At 52.5% G+C, this 19,914-nt stretch overlaps 1 protein-coding gene across 2 annotated transcripts in view; it reads left to right on the forward strand.

The window, feature by feature from the left end:
* The first annotated feature begins 2,709 nt into the window (after window positions 1–2,709).
* The window catches only part of PMP22 (peripheral myelin protein 22), a 28,546-nt gene continuing 11,341 nt past the window's right edge, over window positions 2,710–19,914 (forward strand). Inside the window, exons 1-3 of one of the 2 annotated variants that reach the window (XM_029210615.1) lie at window positions 2,710–2,933; window positions 7,026–7,137; window positions 8,376–8,475. In XM_029210615.1, the coding sequence (XP_029066448.1) occupies window positions 7,060–7,137; window positions 8,376–8,475 (178 nt within the window). In that variant the 5' untranslated portion in view covers window positions 2,710–2,933; window positions 7,026–7,059. Of the gene's footprint in view, window positions 2,934–5,319; window positions 5,493–7,025; window positions 7,138–8,375; window positions 8,476–19,914 lie in introns of those variants that run through there. The other variant, XM_029210614.1, reaches the window with a different exon arrangement.

A 19,914-nucleotide genomic window follows, 5' to 3' on the forward strand; every position in this document is an offset into this window, starting at 1 on the left:
CCTCCGAGGCAGGGTAAGTCAGGGCGCTGGAAAGGGGGACGCACAGGACTGGGGCAGTTGGTGGAGGCTTTAGGACATTCTCTTCCTTTTTTAATGAGAAAAGAAACCTGGATGTGTAAATGGATAAAGTGTGTCAGTATCTTTGGTGAGAAAAGGGAATTAGATTATATAACATCTATGGAAGTGCCATGAAAAAGGTACAGATGTGCTATGAACGTCGGACGCCAATAAGAGACTCCAAACAGCACTGGGTACCGAGCATGGGCTCTGCTGCCACATGCCTGGTTTGAATGTGGCCTCTGCCATTTCTTCACGGGGTGTCTTGAGAAAATCACTCAGTGTCTTACTGTGTCTTGGTTTCCCCGTTGTAAAAAAGAGGCTGATGGGGTGCCTGTTTCCAAAGACTGCTGTAAAGATAAAATGATCTGATTCACACAAAATGTTCAGAATGATGCCGTACACACAGGAAGCACCAAGTATATAGGAGCTATTCTTGTTATTACGTTGGTGAGTGACTTGTGGATGACTTATCTCTAGTGAGCTGAGATAGCACAGTGCAGCCGGTCGGGATGAGCTAGTGCGATGTGTTTTCACTTTCTTTCCTCAGGGAGTTTGCCCAATTCTCATTTTCCCTAGCTAGAAGATGGGAGGAGATAATTTAATAATAATAATAATAAATGGGGTCTGGTGACTGTTCTATTTATTATCATGGCAAGTAGCCCAGCGGATACTCTCCATGGTCCTCAGGATACATTGCTCAACACAGATGCCTGGAATGGGGTCCCATCTGGCTGAAGAGGGGCCTCTAGAAGCGGGGAGAGAGGTCTCGGCAGGCATTTTCCTCGGCTGACCGTGGGGAGGCAGAGACCCTGGCCCAGGTTGGTGGGACAGCGTGTTGCGACCCACGAAGGGGCCAGCAGAGCATAGCAGTGACCGGCTCCCACGCCTCGAAGCCTCCAGAAGCATGTTAAACAGGTCACAGCCAAAGCCAGCAGGTCCTCAGGGCTTGGCTGCAGGGGGCCACATGGAAGGAGGCACAGGGCTGGGAGAGCAGGTCCCGGATGCAGAGCTCATGCAAGGATGGCGGGCTGATGAGATTGGCTCAATCCAGCCAGAAGCAAGATCCATTCCCCACACCCCACCCTACCCGAGCTTTCTTCCTCTGAATCCTTAGGGCTTGGAGCAGGAACGATCTTCTCAGACGTCTCCAGGCTTAGTCCTGGCCTGAGGGGCAGCGGCCTCTGTCATGCAGGCTTCAGAGTCAGATCATGGGGGCACCCAGGAAGGGGGCTGACTGGGGAGGCCAGGAACTCATGCTCATCCGTCCTCATCACCACCGTGTCAGCGGAGGATTGTGGGAATCTCCTCTGTCTGTCTGTCTGTCTCACACGCATGCACACGCACACACACACACGCACACCCCAAATATACACACACGCCCCTGCTTTGCCTGGCAAGACTCCGAACACAGCTTGTGTAACACTGCAGCCCACACTAGGACTTACCTCGATTTGGGTTCCACAAGAGAAGGCAGCTGGAAGGAAGCCAGAGACTGCCTGACACCGTATGACAATCTGGCTGAATGCTGGAACATCCGGGATCATTAGAAATGACCCACACCTGAGCCCCCTCCCAGGCCACCGCGTCCACGGCTCTGGGCCCGGGCAAGGATATTCCCAGGCTCTCGGGTGATTCTGACGAACAGCTGAGGGTGAGACCTGAGATATGAAAAGAGGCTAAATGGTTTCACTGGGCCTGGAAAGATGCTGGCTGGGGGTAGGACGGGGGAAGGCCAGCAGGCCACCTCCTGACTGCGGAGGCCAACAGAACGCAAAGCGTCTGTGGCAGAGAGGGACGTCCCCGCATGCATGGGTGCTCCAGATAGGGGACCCTCGACATAAGGTGGGGAGAAACTGACAGAAATCCAGGAAACTCATTCAGTGAAACCAAGTCCCCTTGCCTTGAAGCTTCCACCCAGGAGGACTTGCTAGAGATGGAGGAGATTTCCGAGCTCGAAGGGGGACAAGTGGCAAAGAGCCCGAGGAACACCTGCTTTCATTTGTCTACCTCTCCGCAACAGCTCTTCAATTGTCCTTCCAGCCTGTCCTGCCCCACAGGTTAGAATGTTCTCAACAGAGCTCTGCTTAGTATCTCATGAAGGTCAGCATTTAATCACGACTCGATTACAGGCCCATGGAAGACAGAGCTGAAAGAACCCATTTCTTGGAGCTGTGTTCCAGTACCCGCCCATGTGGTAGAGCACAGAGGGGTCTAGACAGACAGGGCAGGTAGCAGGGCCCTTCTGCCGTTGGGGGCTGGGACCGTGGACGTGATCTGGTTCCCTGCAGAGATGCTGTGAAGAGATGACCTGTGCAATGTCTGAGCCCCTTAAAATTATGTTGTTGATAAAGGATGGAACCTACCTGCACACACGTGTTATACGCACAGTGTATTTCATCTTTGCAGACTCCACTGGGAGGGGAGGGGGATGGGACCGAGGACTGGGGGACCTCTTTGTTCTCACACAGGCTGCCACTTGCGGTGAGAACGGGCACACCCAGAGCTCCTCTCCTGGCCGAGTCCAGGCTCTCCACACTCCCCAGGGCCTCTTGGGATCATTGTGTTTACTCTCAAATACGCAAAGCTGGGCGCTGTCTCTTTAAATAGTAGAGGCTGAGAGGCTCTCAGGCCACCATGACATATCCCAGCATTGGACCAGCCCCTGAATAAACTGGGTGGACGCCCGGTCTGGCTTCAGTTACAGGGAGCACCACCAGGGCACATCTCGAGAAGCCTGGCTGGAAGCAGCGGGGCTAGATCTGCTAGCTGCCGGTCTCTCCACTGCCCTGTTCCAGGGGGGCCTTGCCTGGGCATCCGTCACGTTTGACTGCAAAGAAAGCCGCGGGGAGGAAGGGGTTACACTGTTTGGCCTGGTGAGTTGTCTTGGCAAACTATGCCTCTGGATGGTGTGTGCTTATGCTTTACAGAGAGCTGCCCAGCCCCACGCCCTGCCAACCACAAATGGAAAGCATTGCAGGGGAGATGGCACGTGTGTGTTGGAATTCACCGGAGAGTCAGAGGATTTCTAAAATCCTTGGTTAAGAGCTGGATATATACTCTGGCTGGGGAGGCGAGAAGGACCCTCTGGGAGCATCTAGAAACCTCAGTGTACCCAGAGTGGAAGGGAGAAAGGGGACCAGATGCGCCTTCCCTGATGGGAAACAGCTCTGCACACACAGCTGGCAGGTGGCCTTGGATTGGTAAGCAGGTTAGGGAGAAACCTAACCTCTGCTCCACCTGTAGCGGAGCCCTGGCTGGGCTCTGGGTGTGGCCGAGCTGGTGACACCAGCCCCACTGGGTGGTATCCTGTCTTCCACCCCTCGGGGCTGAGTAGGCAGGACGCAGGCGAGGGGCAGTGTGGTGACCGCCAGAGACGGGTGGGTTCAGGTGTCCCGCAGTGTGGTGTGACCTGGTTATTGATAAAAACATTGGGTTCAAAAGAAAGGAAGAGATGAGCTATATCTGACCACGTGTGCACTTTTCTAAATGTATATACTTCATTTAAAAGTTTAGTTGGAACAAAAGAAAGGAAGGGAAAGAAACTCCTGAGTTAAATATGCTAATATTTATAAAGTGCTTAGAATAGTCCCGGGTACATGGTGATCATGTGAACATTGGTTAGATAAATAAAAATGTCTGAATGGCATATGAAGAGGGGCAATAATTCCCAGGGCAAACTCGGCCTAGACCATGACCCAGGAGGCGAGAGGTCACTCCCATTGGTAGGTAGAAGGTAGTCCTTCTACCTACATATGTGCTTTCAATCTATGGGATTGATAAGCAATTATCGTTTAGGGGGTCAGGCTTTCCTTAAAAGGTTGTTGTGAGGATTAAATGTGAAATAATAATTAATAATAATAATAGTGACAATTTACTGGGTACTGATCCTTTATTCTTTTCCAGACGCTATGCTAATTGCTTCACACACTCTTTTAATCAACACCATAACCCTTTAAAATGGCCATTCTCAGTCCTGTTTCCAGATGAGAAAACCGAAGCACCCCAAACTTCAGCTAACTGCCCAAATCCACAACCCTGAGTAAGCAGGGTAATCGGGTCCGTCTAAGCCCAGTGGCAACGTGCCTAACCATTGGACCACACCACCTCTCACAGAGGTGTCATGGGCACTGAGCGAAAAATTTACAAGGAGTCTTCTTTTTCATCTAAGGGTTTTTGAAAGCCCATTGTTGGAAGATTTTTTTCAAGTTATTTTTATCCGAAGAATGTACGATTAGCTGCAATAAGCAGTTACTTTCATGTAGTAAAATAAGTAGCATGGGAGTATGTGCCTCGCTCAGAGCGATGATGTGTTGTGACACAAACGCTGGCTGGCTGTGTATGACCTGCTGCATTAGCCGGCAGACGTTCAATACCCACCTTCCGGCTCCGGGTTCCTGCCTCAAGGCTGGACCCCCAGAGCGTCTTATTGGGGCGCGCCTATCGTGCGCCCGGAAGGGCTATCCTCTCTCCCCGTGACGCTGGGCGGACCCCGTTCAGGCGGCTGTGAATCAGCTGATTTCCCTGGCTGCGCTTCCCCCACCTCAAATGGCCAACTCCCCACCCTGTGGCCGGGGACGCGAGCCGAGGCCGGGCGCCAAGCCAGGCAAAGTCGCCTGGAGCGTTCCAGGTTGTGGTCTGGATTTCCCCAGCGACCCCAGGGCGCGCTGTCCTGCAGTGGGCAGGCCTCTCCCTCCTCCCCCAACCCTCACCCGAGCAGACCCGCTAGATCGGTCCCGGGAATCCGAGGCACCCGGCGCTGATCGCGCAGGCGGGCTTGGCGCGGGTGCGCCCCGCTAGGCCTGTAGGGCAGGCCAGGGACGCCAGGACCCGAGAGAAGGGAGGTCTGCCAGCGTTTAAGTGCCATCTCCCCCTACCCGTGGCAGGGGCATCCAGGCTGGCTCTCCCCGCGGGCGCGGTCCGACTGCGTGCGCCCCAGAGCCCCGCGCCGGTCACCCACGGAGGCGACCTCTGGCGGGCTTTCCCACGTGGGCAGAAGGGCCAGTATATCGGTCAACTCTTGGTCTCCGTGACCTCCGCGGAGCCAGGATAGCGGAGGTGAGAAAGCTCGCTGCCTCCTAGTTTCGAGGACAAGCCACCGCTCTTTTGGAGTCATCGACTTTCTCCTGGGGCGCAGTGAAGGCCGAGGAACTGGCTCCTGCCCTGCCTCCCTCCTCACTGCCCTCTCCCCTCCCCGGGTCCCGCCCCCCTGCACACGCTGACCCGGGGACACACCCTACTGCAGCGACGCAGACAGGGCGTTGTTCCCGTTAAAGGGGAACGCCGGGAGCCTCCCTCCGGCCCCTAGCTCGGCGCACGCAGCCCCGCAGAGCAGCTGTCTTTCCGGACGCCAGCCGCCGAGCGGACGCACGCGGTTTGTGCCCGAGGCCACTCTGAGGATCTCCGAGGATCGGGGACAGCTATCCCTTTGGGCTGTAAGTGCTTTTGGCAGGGAAAGTGGAGGAGATGGAAGAGGAACGTGGGCATCTTTCGTAGACGGTGACAGAACGCGCGGAGCAGGGGGCCTCGGGCCGGCGCGGTCCCCGATCGCGGGTAGACCACCGCCTGTCTCGCGTCCTTCCTACGGGGTTTGTAGGGACCCATTGCGGGGTGCCTGGTGGTCTATAAACCGCCGGGGACGCGGGTGCTGGTGTCCGGGTATGGGGCAGGGGCGGAGCACTTTTCGCCTCGCTGGACTCACTGGCAAAGCGGTCCCTGCGGTGGACATCTCCGGGGTACAGGACCCCCGTGCCCCCCACCCCCACCCCTGCCCTCGGCATTAGGAGTCACTGGATTTAATTTAAACCTTCTGGGAGACATCAGAAAATCGTGCTTATTTCCTCCTGCACATTCCCGAGTTTCACTGAACGTGTTGCTTAAGGGAAGGAACGGAGAGGTTTGCGATTGGGTATTTTAAAAACCGAGTTATTGAAACGATGTCTCTGGACCAAGATTCTGTCCTGAAGTAGCCCCCCAAACGCAGCTCATCTTCGCAGACGTGCAAATCCTCCCACAGGTCGGCGGGTCTCTGTCCCTAAGGTCTGCAAAATGTGGGGCTAGGACCACGCCGTGGCGGAGAGAAGATGTCCTGCCGGCTCCGTCCGGCTGCGCTTCTCCTGGGACCCAACCCATTCCCTCCGCCTCTCCTTCCCACCGGACACTGGCTCCCCTCCATCCAGGCTCCTGGGCCCCTGTCCCGGGAGCGCAACGGCCCGGCCCGCAGGGCTGCCGGGGGAAGAGCGCGCGGTGGGCAGGAGGCGCCGGCCCCAGCAGTTCTCTCCGGCCGTTCTTTCTTCTCCGCTCTACCCAGCTCTGCGCCTTCTCTCCGGGGCCGCTGGTGTCGATGCCAAGCTGTGCTGGGGCTGGGACGGCTCCCCTGCGCGGGAGGAACTGGGTGGAAACTTGAGAGCCTAGCGGAATGCGAAGCGCCCTGGGGTCTGGGAACCCGGCTTCCCGCCGCGCGCTCTCCCTCCCAGCTCGCCGCTGGTGTCCCCGGGCCTCTCGCAGAAATCTGGGCCCCTTCCGCTCACCCACAGCTCCACCCCACGGGGGAACGCGACCTCTCGCCCTCCGCCCCCCTTCTCCTCGTTGGGCTGCCCTGGAACCCCCAGGTGGGTGGAGGCGCTCTGCGGCCTCTGCTTGGCACTCTGGAAAAACCTCGCCTCCCGGGGTGACTTCGACGTGCGTCGTGCGTACCACTTGTTTTGTTCCAAAAGCAGATGTTCGGTCGCAGGCGGGCTCGACGGACTGTGGGGCGGGGATGCCGCGGTCGGCTGCTGCCCTCTCTCGGCGGTCGCCGGGCGGGGTGGGCGGGCGGGCGCGGCGCCAGGCCCGGGCCTTCTGAGCGCAGGACCCTCCCTCCGCGTCCCTCCCTCCCTTCTTTCCTCCCTCCTTCCTTTCCTCCCTCGCTCGCTCGGTCAGGCCGGTTCGCTGGGCCTCACGTCCAGTTCGGCCCTCTCTCCGGCCAGGCAGAGACTCCGCTGAGCAGAACTCGCCACCAGAATGCTTCTCCTGCTGCTGGGTATCATCGTCCTCCACGTCGCGGTGCTTGTGCTGCTGTTCGTCTCCACGATCGTCAGCGTGAGTCTCCGGCGGGCAGCGGGCGGGCGGCGGGCGGGAGGGGCGCCCGGGGCTCACCCCGAGCTCGGCCTCCGGATGGCAGTTCCAACTGTGCCCCCTCCAGTTTGCAGACAAAGCATCTCAGACATCCCAGGGCCCTTTGCAGTTTCTGGCAATCCGCGCCTTTTCAAAAGTAGTTTTGCGAAAACCAGAGCAGATTCAGCGGGAGGAAGGAAGCGAGCGCGGGACTAGGTGAAGCCACGCAGGCCTCTCTTTAAGCCAGAGAATTTAGGTACAGATCCAGGGGTTCCCCCACCCCCGGCCCTTCATTTGATAAGCTTGTGTAGCATTTTCCTTAATGCAGGGTCGTTGAGGAAGGAAGTGGAGTATTTAGGAAGGTTTGTTTTTTCTCCAAATGGCATCCATCAGATGGGCGGTTTATTTCATAAAACAGCCTTTAGGACTCGAAATTGGAAAGTTCAAATTGGCTTTTCCCTAAGAGTTCACAGCCCCAGGTCTGCTTTGCGCTGTGGACATGGCACCTTCTTAGAAAAGCCTCCTCCAGTACAAACAGGTCACTGGGATAACTTGTGTTGCAAAACCATCAGACATCAAGCTCATTAGCTTTTAAACTTATTTTCTTGAAGCTAAGCCCAGACTCGGGCAGTTATGCGACCGTGGCCTTAACTTCTGTATATACAGCAAGTCCCAGGCGTGATGTTCTGGCCTGGTTCAAAGGTTGAGAAATAATTATGTTGGGGATTGGTGAGTTGGTCCATCGTTTACCAGCATCCTGCCAACATCTTAAGTGTGCCTTATGGCGATCTTGTCAGGTTGATAGGAATTGTAAGTAAGGAAATGCGCTCAGAGTGGCTGCGGCTTTGGGAATGATACCCGGGAGATGGGGGGTGGGGGGAGCTTGGATGCAGGTGTCCTGGGTTGAGTCCACGGCTCCCTCTACTATGGCACACATCTCGGCACAGAGCAACTTATGTGTGTGTGTGGTACTTTGACACTTACAGAGTGCTTTTCACTAGAAAAGCCCCGGCCCTCCCCTCTGGCTGTCTGGGCCTGACCACCACATCTCCCCTTTCTCAAGCACGACCCTGGACTCTGGCTAGGCAGCCCCGGGGCAGGGCAGGGGCAGGCCCCGCAGACAGGTTGATGAGGTTGCTCTTTGCCTACCCTTGGTCTTCTCCCTCCCCCTTTCCGTCACTCCTCACGGGCTCCCCTGATTTACCACGTCTGGTTCTCTCCAGCAATGGATGGTGGGCAATGGACACGCGACCGACCTCTGGCAAAACTGTAGCACCTCTTCACTGGGCAGCGTCCAGCACTGTTTCACATCGTCAGCAAACGGTGAGAATGGTTTTTTGCTTCACAGGTTCGTCCTGATCTGTCCTCGGCATGTTTCTCTGTCCAGACCTGGAAGCACTTGTTCTTGGAAGACACAAGCTAGAGAGTTGTTGCCAGGGTGGGGTGGGACATGGCCAAGACGTCCCAAGACAAAAGGGGAGGGGCGGTCGCTTCACTGGCTACACTGAGATCCTGGGGAGTCTTTGTGCATTCTCTCTACCTACAGAGAAGCCCTAGAGCACCACACCCCCTGCTTCCCATCACTTGTGTAAGGCTTCTTGTGAACCAAGAAATGTGGACACACATCAGCAGTGATGATGCAAAACCTTAGGCAGACCTCACTGGGAGTTTCAATCCAATTAGCGTCTTTGGTTCGGTGGTAGGGTATCCAGGAATGTCCTGTGTCTTCCTGGTGCAGTGATGGAGGGGCTGTCCTGAGGATAGACGGGCCAGCTTTTGGTCTCCAGTTATAGGATTTCCTCTCTGCATCTTGGGCCTCAGGGGTGCCATTTAGCATCATAGCTGTTGAGCGATTCCTCGTTGCAAGATGGGGCATTGACGCTATTTGCACAACCCCAAGCTGAGCCCGGGAGTATTTCTGCTCCGTCCTTAGCATCTTTTCTGTGAGATGTTGGAAACCAGGCTTTCTTGGGTTCAGGTTAAGGGGTTAATTGGCCATGGAAGCACACAGCAGCTACTTCCAGCACCCAGAGGGAAGGAGGGCTCAGCGGGGACCTGGTGTCTTTGGATGTGGAGAGGCAGAGATAAACAGGATGCATTCTTTTTGGTGACTGGGAGGTGTCTGGTGGCAGCGTGCACCCTGGCAGGGGCCACAGTGCCTGGCATTGAGGACACGGTGGGCCAGGCTCTGCATGGTGTCATGTTCCAAAGGACATGTCCTTAGCCTGGAGAGGGAAGTACCTATAGATGTGACAGAACTTTCCTGACATCTTGGGTTTAAAGACCAGCAAAGTACACGTTTTGATGAGACTGCAGCTGCCCCTAGATCAAGTATTTCTGTTGAAGATGTTACGCTCAGTGAGAGAAACCAGTTCAGACGCAGCTCAACAAAGCAGGAAGGGCAGTGGCCCTTCGTTCTGTATGTGCACGGTCCAGTTTCTTTGTGGGACTTTTCCCCTCAGGGCTCTGCACCCAGCAGTACTCAAGCTGTCTCTGAAGCATCACCAACGAAATATCTCCAACCTCAGTATAAAGAGAAACTGCTCGAACTACTGTAGTTTATATGGGGAGGATAGGCAAGGACTAGAAGACCCTGCTTTATGTTTCCACTTTCCTGGGGGAAGAAAAGACACCAGTCTTTGTTGAAGGGAGCAGTCCTTAAACTTTTCTCGGAGTCTGTGAAGGATATTGAATTCAAACCACCCTAGAGGTTGCATTGTGAGTTGGCAATCAAATAACTGAAACACTCGGGAGCGTCTGCGCATGTGGCCACAGCACTGCTTGGCCCCAAAGCCACAGCATCCGGTCTCCGGGGCAGGGTTTAGGCTGGAGTTCCTTGAAGCTCAGGATGGGAGGCTCCCTGCTCGCTACTGACACCTGGTGGCCACGACTGGTGACTCCGCCCACAAGGGCCGGCTTTCCCTGAGACCCCCCGAGGTGTCCACCTGGACATTGCCCAGCTGGCATTTGGCCACGTGGGGTTGGCAGGGGATTCTCGACTCAGTCCCGGAAGGAGCAGTTTTGGCAGGCATACTCCAACCCGGCTGGGTTTCAAGAGGGATGAGTCGGCAGAGGCGCAGTGATCTAAATTGTCCGACCTGCTGGACCGTGCGTGATGTTTGCCTGCTGCGGACCTGCCTCTTCTGCGGTCGGGAGTGGCTGCTGTTCCGCCCTCGCAGCGGCTCTCAAAGAGGCACCAGCGTTATTCCTATCGCTCAGCTGTCTCTTTGTGTACGAGCTCACCTTCCTGGGTTCGTTGACAGTGACTTTGGGGTGTGCATCGCGGGTCTTTATCCAAATCCGCGTGGTTGCTTCCCCAGTGGTCGCTATCTCTGTTCTCATCTTCTGACGGGTCAGCTTGTGTTACAACCTCAGCTCTGATGGGGGTGAAGCCTCTGGGACTCCTTTGCCTTTTCGATTGGGTTTAACCATTTCTGTGCCAAACAAGAGGTGAAAAAAATACAGAATTAAAAAAAATTAGACTGCCTCTACAGATGAACTCTGCTAGTTGTAAACCAGTCACCTTGGTCCGTATTTGCTCTTAGAATGTTTCAAACATACTTTTTATTTTAGTAACTGAAAGCAATTCGTTACAGATACCAATTTGTGAAGAATATGTTGCAAGCATGTTATGTGAAAACGCGTTGGTTTACAAGACTTGCTATTTTTGCTGAAGGGGCTTGTTTTTGCATGTGCGGGGCTGGGGCAGTGCACCTCTGCAGGGCGTCATTCACTTTTTTTTCTTATATGGAAGATGCTTGTTGCCACATTAACTGCACGGCAGTCAAACGTCTATGTTATACGGTTGGAAGGAAAGAGATTAGATTTATTTCCCTCAAACTCTTTCTTGATATTAGAGTAGTTTTAGATTCCTCACTAAATGCCCTCAACTCTGTCTGCTTTTCCATTTTCTAAATGTATTTACACACCCTCTAGCCCCATCCTGATCCTGTCTGCAGGTAGAGGTGAAGGAGACCTATTGGGGGAATATTTATCATGACTTTGTTTTGAATGCCTTTCGGCCTGAGGGCTATAAGAACTTGGAGAATGTGCACGTTGGCCTTGACAGTCCTGAGCTCTGTGCAGGGGGATGAATCACTGTGCAGGTAGCATAGGCCAGATACCCAAAGAGTGGGGACAGGCGGGCAGCACCAGACTTCAGGGGAGGAAGTGGAAGGCAGGTCTCATGTGGGAGGGGGGATTTGATCCATCCTCCAAAGGATGGGCAGGATTTAAATAAATGCAGGCAAGGAGGAGGCAATTCCCTACTGAGGCAATGATGACCTAAAGCAAGGGGAAGGCAATGGAAGGACACATCAGACCAGTTGGCTAGCGTTCCGATTGGGATTAAGACTGACTGCATAAAACAGACTTCTTTAAATGGTAGTGGCCTAAATAAGATAGCTTATTTCTCTCTCTTTCAAAAGAAGTGTGGGAAAAAAAAAAAAAAGTGTGGAAGTAGGCAGCCTGAGATAGGTATGGTTGTTCCATGAAATTGTCAGAGCCCCAGGCACTTTCTAGCTTATTTCTTTGCCATCTCTCAGATTTGGTCCTCATCCTCATGGACCAAAAGGCTGCTAGAGCACCAGCCATTTCTCTACCCTTCAAGCAAGGGTAGAGAAAGGAGGAGGAGAAGAATGTGTCCCCTCCCTTTTAATGAAATGTCCCCGGATAGACCACACATTTCTGCTTTTATCTTTTCCTGGAAGTTCATCACAGAACCACACCTAGTGACAAGGGAGGCTGAGAATGGAGTCATTTGGCTTCATGGGAAGCATGGCTTTTCGATTCATAGAAATTTAATAGCGAGCACCTCCCAGTAAGCCTGGCTTGAGACTCTTCCCTTCAGGGCTTTGACTACCCCCCTGCATACCAATCATACTCTTTTACGAGAGCTCTGCTGTGTCCTATGCAGTTTCAGAGCAGAGCCCAATTACTTTAGGATTCTCCAAATAGCCCATCTCTGCTGTGTCCTGGGCGCCATCAGCAAGACACTGACCCATATTGGAAACTGGAGATTCCTTCGACTTGCCTCTCTTTCTTTCCACCTCCCAAGTCATTAACAAGTCTTACTGTTTCATGATGTCTCTTGAATCCTTGTTTCCTTCCTGTCCAGACCTCTCTTCTCACCTCCAGATGAGCATATACACCTACCTACCTGACAGTTTGGCTGGGATGTCCAGAGGCATCTCCAAACCAGCCAGACTTTGCCCCCCTCCACCCAATCTCCCTCTTTGTTGGTCTCTAGTGTGTTAGTGGATGCCACTTCACCATCCAGTGAGCTTCATGCTCAGAGTCTGCCTGGATGTGTTTCCTTCTCTCCCTTCTCAGAAGCATCCTAGGTCCCACTGGTTGCTCTTCATCTCCACGCCCGTCACCATGCCTGCAGTTACTGTCAGGGCCGTTCTGCAGCCTCCTAACTCCTGACCTTTCTTCCTTCCTTGTAACTCGTTTTGCATATTGAATCAAGGATGATGTTTAAAAATACAAACCTCATCATATTACTGTCAGTTTAAAACCTCTCAGAGGTCCTTTACTGGTCTGCATCTTCAGATGAGCATCTTTGCTAAGGTCCATACCTGAATGATCTGTTCCTGTTTCCCATTAAGCCTCACCTCCCATCTCTCCTCCCCTTCATCTTGGAATTTCAGCCTTCTCTCACCTCCTTGACCCTGAACTTCCCACCTCAGGACTCCCCCTGCCCTCCTTTCCCCCCTCCCTCTGTTCTTTCATGCAGGACTATTCACTGAACACCTGCCCCGTAGAAGATTCCACCGCAGACACCAAGGCTGCAAGAGTGGACAAGAGCTTCCGTTTTACTGGGCGGAACAGTCAATAAACGACGTGGATAGTCAGGGGCAGTGGTAGGAAAGACAAAGAGAATAAAGCAGGGTGATGTGTAATGAGGGACTTGGGTGAGGAAGGGTGTCCTCTTGGAGAAATGACCGCTTGAGGATGACCAGGAAGGAGTCAGCCACAGGGACATCTGGGGCAGGCTCCAGACAGCGGGACCTCCCGAGGACAAGATCTCCGGGGCGGGAAGGAGCCTGGCAGAGTTGAGGAACAGAGAGCACAGGAGATGGAGCAGCCGGCCAGCCTGTAGAGCCTTCTAGACCCCAGAAAGGAGTTTGGTGCAGATGGATGGGTTTCTAATGTTTATGATTTCATTTAGACCTGCTCTGTCTTATATGTGTTTCTCAGCTGTTTTATTCCAAGATGGACTAACAGTCTTGTGCGTTTATAAGGCAGAATACATCAGAAATTTTACAAAGTAGAAATGCGCCTATCTATTTCCAGCAGCAGCGACCTAGTGGCCGTTAGGTTGCGGGCAGCATTAAACCAATGCTTCGGATTGAAAATTAGAAAAAAATAAGTCTTGCCAGTCTCGGGAGCCCCCGACTTGAGCCCTCGGTGGTCTCCTGTATCTGTGTCTTCTGTGATCCCAGATTTATCTCGTTTGCCCATTTGGTGGCATTGTCATTTCTGCAAGGACATCATACCATTTCCTCATCTGTGGCTCAGCTTTTGGTCAGAATTTAGAAAACACAGGAGGCCCTCTGCACTTATGGGTTCATGTTTTGCAATTTAAAATCTCTGTGGCTCCCTGGGCCAACCCGCAAGCTCTGACCCAGCAATGACTCTTGATTTTACAGGCCCCTGTGGGATGAGGAGGTCCTGGCAGGCGAGGGAGGTGCAGGGAGTGGGACGTGGTGTCATAATGATGATGTTTCAACCCTTGGAGTCTCTCATCAGATGCCAGCATCCATGAGTTAATTCAGAACGCTTGTTCAGACCTGTGTCTGTACCATATGGCCCTTGAAGCTCAGACTTTGCTTTCTAAAAAATTTAAATTGGGCTTCCCTGGTGGCGCAGTGGTTGGGAGTCCGCCTGCCGATGCAGGGGACGCAGGTTCGTGCCCCGGTCTGGGAAGATCCCACATGCCGCGGAGCGGCTGGGCCCGTGAGCCATGGCCGCTGAGCCTGTGCATCCAGAGCCTGTGCTCTGCAACGGGAGAGGCCACAACAGTGAGAGGCCTGCGTGCTGCAAAAAAAAAAAAAAAAAAAAAAAAAATTTAAATTGCATTCCCAGGGTTTTACCAGAGTCAAGAAAGCATCCCTTGTAGTTCAGGAGCAGGGATTGGCCATGGGGTGGCCTGAGGGTGTGGATTTGGTCTTTGGTGCCTGAGAAGAGGAAGTCTGGCATGAAGGCTTCTGAGTATGTGGTCATCAGCACACACGTAGACTCTGACCTTGGCGGGGACCTGGGAGGTCATCAGATTCATCCCCCTTCCCATCCCACTAGCTTCGGACTGTCTGCAATGTGCCCACCATGTGCACATCCTACCAGTGATGGGGAACTCACTACCTTTCAAGAGAACGTCTTTCATTTTCAGAGCTGCCAGCGTGGTCCATTCATCCATCCTTCAAATATAAGGAGCGCATCCTAGGTGCTGGGCAGACAGAGCTCAACAAGAAAGACCAGTCCCTGCCCCGGCGGATGGAGCTCACAGTTACGCAGGGGAGACGGAGGATAGACAATGAATGAGTCATTGTGGGCAGCGGGCAGCGCTCTGTAGGAGACAGAGAGAGCGATGGAATAGCAAGTCACCACTGGGGAGGAAGCAGCTGGTCATGGCAGGCCTCTTCCTGCCAGAGTCCCGTGGATGGAGGCTTAAAAGATGGGAGAGACCAGCTGTGTGAAGAACTGCAGGAAGAGAATTCCAGAAGGTGATGGAAGGGCCAGGACCCTGAGGCAGGAAGAGTTTGGTGTGTTCACCAGTGCCAGGCTGGCGTGTCTGAGTGTGCTACAGGCAGGAGAGGACGGGCCGACGGCTCGGGCCATGATGCTGAGAAGGACAGCCCAGCCACACTGAAGGGTTTGGAGCAGAAGAGTGGCATGACCTGACTTGTGTTTTGAAAGTTCATCCTGGCCGTTAACACTGAGAATGTAGAATGTCAGCAAAGCACTTGGATTTGGGAATCTGTGGCTCAGGGCAGAGGTCTGGGCTGGAAATTCAGATTTGGAGTCGTCCGTGTCTACGGAGGGTATTTGACGTCCTGGTGCCGGGGAGTTGATGAGAGGAGAGGCAGAGGAGCAGAGGCGTCCAGAGTGAGTCCTATGACACTCTGGCAGCTGATGGGCACAGGAGGGAGTTGGCAGAGAGGTTGGGGAGGAGGGGCCGGTGATGCGGGGGAAATGCCCTGGGATGCTGTCATTAACAAATTACACAGCTGAGGCCACGACTGTCCTCTGAATTTCCAGTCGTTTCTGGATGTCTTCATTCATGCCTGGGGGTCTGGACCTGGGTTTTATAGGTTGCAAGCTTGTCCTCAAGGAGTTTAAACGCCCATCGTGTCCCCAGACTGACTTCAAATATTTGGAGGCTGCGGCTTTATCTCCCCAGGGTCTTCCTTTCTCTGTGATGCCTTCTTCTTGCAGTGGCTTTTCTGGTGCTGGTGACAGTCCTTGGCTGTCCCAGCTGGCTAACGTGTTGCCTCTGGATGGCAAGCATCCGTCTCTTGCCGCTTCTCTGCAGATGGCTCGTGGTTTGGCTTGGCAGGTGGATGAGCAGAGAAGGGGGAACTCTCTCCCTTTGCTGTCCCATTCTTCCTCCTTCCTCCCTATGTTTTGTGGATGCCAAACCTAAAGAAGGGCAGCAGGATCCTTTAATTTGTTAGATTTCAAACATGCTTTTCAACTCCTCAGCACCCCAGTGGATGGGTACCTGGAGTCCCTGCTTTTCTGCACTGGGTCTGCCTCTTACGAGCTGGTTACCTGGGGCAGGTGCCCGGTGGCCTAATAGGGTGAGCGTGGAGGTGGGACCTTGAGTAGGCACCCATCGCATCCCATATGTCCTGGAGCCTCTTCCTGTTCAGGATATAATTGTGACAGCGGGTGCGGGGAGGGGAACCTTTGAGCCGGGCCTTGGAAATTGGGTAGAACTTCAGTAGGCATGGGGAGGAGAGAAGAGTGGGTGCTTTACTATGACTGGTGGGCTGGGGGCTCTTAATTTCCATGATGCTTGGCTCCCTTTTTATATTTTAGGATTAAAAAGGAGAGGGGACCTCTGATTATTTTTATATGGAGAATGCCTTTTAAAGCCAAAGATCGTGAGCGCCCTCCCCCCAGGCATACCCTCCTTCCCTGTACATTTCCATCAGCACAGCTTGTGATCGGGCAGTTAAAATGCCTTTCTCCTTTCCACTGTCATTGTCTGTGGCCAAAACCCGCATGTCCAGGTGGCCTGTTCTTAACAACACCAACAAAAAAGGTTCTCCAATAAGTCAATTTGGAAAACACCATTTAAAAGTTACCCAGGCTATTTTTTTAATGGTAAGACTTCTCAGAGCCTTGAGTACGTCGTTGTACATTGCAGTGTCCGAGGAGGGAGGTTAATGTACTTGACCATGGAAGCCACTCCCTCTGTTTTTCTGTTTAATCAGCAACAAGTGTTTGGGAAACACAGCCTAACCTGACCCTCCTGTTACTAGAGTTTTCCAACCAGGGAATAGAGGAAGCCTGAAATAGCTGAATATTTTCAGTAACCTCAGAACCTCAATGGCTGTATTATATTCCCTGTTCAAGTCTAAAGACTAGTGAGAATAAGACTTGTGGTATCAAACCACACATATAAATTAGACTCTGGAAAACTAGCTCCTGTGCCCATCAGGAAGCCTCTTGGTTAGGAGGGCAGTTAACTGAGTGATGGTGCCAGGTGCAGCCAGAGCGCCTTGAACTTCTGTTCACTAGTCATCAGCCAGTGCTTCTGCTGGAGTCGAAATGCCCTCGTGATTGTGAGTTGAAAGAGCCTCCCCCGTGGCCTTCCTCTTCCGCGTGAGCTCCTGGCCAGAGGGAGCTGAAAGCCCCTGTGTAGCTTTCCCCTCTGGCAAGCATCCTGCGTGGGTCACGGGCAAAGTTAGCCTGAGCCCTGGGCCCGATTTCAAAGCTCCCAGCTGGACTGGATGGGAAGAAGCTGGAGCCCTGGGCGAGGACCACGCGGGGCCCTGTATAGGCTCCCACCGGTGAGCGAAGCTTAACAGCCAAGGCCACCTGGATAGGAGGCAGGCCGCTGGGCAAGTCAGCCGTCTCTGGGATGACATTCATCTCGAGGAGGAAGGAGAGTGGTGGTTTGTGGGATGGCAGTGGGTAGGGTAGCGAGGTTTGAGGGTGGGGATCGGTGGGGATCGAGGGCTTGGTGGGTCGCGTGCTTTGGGAAGCAGCACAGCTTTATGCAAATGGGTGGCACTTACTCCTGCAGTGGTGACTCACCCCCATGGCCTCTTTCCTCCTGGCTTGGCTTCCCCCAGTTTATCCTCTGACTCAACTGCCACTGTCCTTCCGTTCACTTTCCGGAAAACCTGTTCTCTCTATGGAGTCAGAGAGCTTTTATGAACTGCCTGAGTGGAATGCAAGGTGGGGAGGGGCTGCCAGGGGCGTGGCTCCAGGCTGGGAGTGAAAGATGCACAGGAACGCAGAGGGGCTGGTGCACTGAAGAGGGCTGCATCCCTTTTGAGCTCTTAGCTCACCAGATCGTTGGCCCTGGGCTAAGAATACAGCTGAGGGGGCAGATATATTTCCTTCATTGCTTAGCTGCCGCTGGGGCAGGAATCTGACCTTTGGTCCTTGGGCATCTCCAGCTTTCCCTTCTGCGGGGGGAGTGGGTGTGCTGGCAGCCACGGCCTGGCCCACGTCAGAGAGCAGAACAGCAGGTCTGCGAAAGGCTTTTAATTCCTGTGCTTGGCACCAACGTTGGAGGTTACAACGCTGCCCCCGGGGATTCCACGAATAGTTCTCGGGCACTGATCATGGGCTCTGCTAACGACCCTGAACTTGTGGTTTGGGAGAAAAGAGTATCACTGCCTTGGGGCTTGGGTAGAAGTTCGGACTCACCACTTGGCACGGTGGTCTTACATTAAGGTTGATCTGTATGAAACAGGACTGCAGTGGACAGGGCTTTCCCTTCCGTCCCGGTCTCTCCACTCTAACAATTGTTTTCTGTACGTCGGATGTGCTTGTCTGTAGCAGAGGCTGGCAAACGATAGCCTGCAGGTCCAGTCGGGTCCACGGCCTGATTCTGTAAATAAGATTTTATTAGGTGAACAGGCCACACCCATTCATTTACATATCGACTAAGGCTGATTTTCTGCTAAGGTGGCAAACTTGAGTAGTTGCCATGGAGACCACATGGCCTGCGAAGCCTAAACTATTTACAATCTGACTCGTCACAGATAATTTGCCAACCTCTGTGCTGAAGATCCCGTATGAAATGATAGCAGAGTTGTATCAAAATACTTCTTGGTGTTCCTGTTGGCACCTTACAATAATATGGCTTATGTGGACACGGTTGTCCCCGTTATACATCTACTTGGTGCGGCCCAGATGGAGATGCCCCAGGTACCATCCTGGAACAGTCCGTAGGTGCTCATTTACCCTGCCCCTCAGCTCAGCCTTTTCATGGGGTTATTTGTATTGTACAGAGCTTTTATATCAACACTTTTATTTGATCGTTACAACAGTCCTCTGAGATAGTTAATCCCACTTGTTACAGGAGAGGGATTCGGGGGCAAAAATATGCAAGTAGCCAGTTAAGCCGGGGGTACCCAGGACTGTTCTGATGGAGGGCGTGGCCTGAGCACGGCTGGGACCACAGCCTGTGGGTTTAACACACGTACGTCAATATCATTCCTTGCTGAAGAAATCTTTACTTCTCATCTTGATTTCTTTATCCAAGGGATTATCTGGGATACTATTTTAAAATGTCCCAATTTATGTTGGCTGGTTTGTTTTGAGTTTCTACTTTCTGTTTGCCTTTAGTTGTGTTTACATCATGTCTGCTTTTTTCTGAGATTTTTTGGTTGTTGCCTACTGCAGTTTGCAAGACTGTCCCATGTGTGTTTGAAAATAATTTGTAGTCTTTGTTAAAGGGACATACATGATCTACATAGCTACTAAACTGAATTGGTTAATGCTGTAATACAAATAATCTATATCTTACCGTATTTTGATCTACTTGATTTATCTATTCTGAGAGAGCTATGCTTAAATCTTCCACTATGATTGTTAGCTTTATCAATTTCTTCTCACATTTCAGTTATTTTTTGCTTTATTTTTTTTCCAGGCCATGCTATTATATGCATAGAAATTTATGACTTTTATTTCTTCATGGTAAACTGGATCTTTCCTCACTGGCCATTTTCCTCTTTTTCAATTTGAATCCCGTCCGCCTGATGCTATTATTACTGTACGTTTTTGTTAATATTTGCCTGGTGTCTCTTTTCAAAATCTTTTGATTTTCAACTGTTGTTGGTTTTAGGTATATCTCTTGTATCAGACTACAGATACAAATGACGTAATTCAAGATGGAGTTCCACATCTTATAATGAGTGACCTGAACCCATTCACACATGCTGTGATTGATATAGTTGGACCTGCTCTCATCGTGTATGTGTGTTACTTATTTTGCTTAAGGTTGAAAACTTGCTTCTTCAACTCTGTATCCCCAGAACAAACCAGAGAGCTTGGCTCAAAACAGTAGGTGTTCAGCCAAGACCCATTGAATAAAAACTTCCTTGACTTCCTGATTGGGATCTGATTTGAGGAACAGCTTACGGAAAGCTAACTCAATTGTAATGAGCTTGGCACGAAAATTCAAGTTCCTGGTGAAAGAGTTTCGAGAAGAATTTCATTACGTTATTAAATCTAAGGGACTTCTCCTATTGATGTAGACTTAACATGTATGACTTTGAGTTTTCTCTAAATATG

The sequence above is a fragment of the Monodon monoceros genome, unplaced genomic scaffold, assembly GCF_005190385.1.
Source record: "Monodon monoceros isolate NGI ecotype Baffin Bay Population unplaced genomic scaffold, NGI_Narwhal_1 Super_Scaffold_9, whole genome shotgun sequence".
In the NCBI taxonomy this organism is placed as follows: Eukaryota; Metazoa; Chordata; class Mammalia; order Artiodactyla; family Monodontidae; genus Monodon; species Monodon monoceros.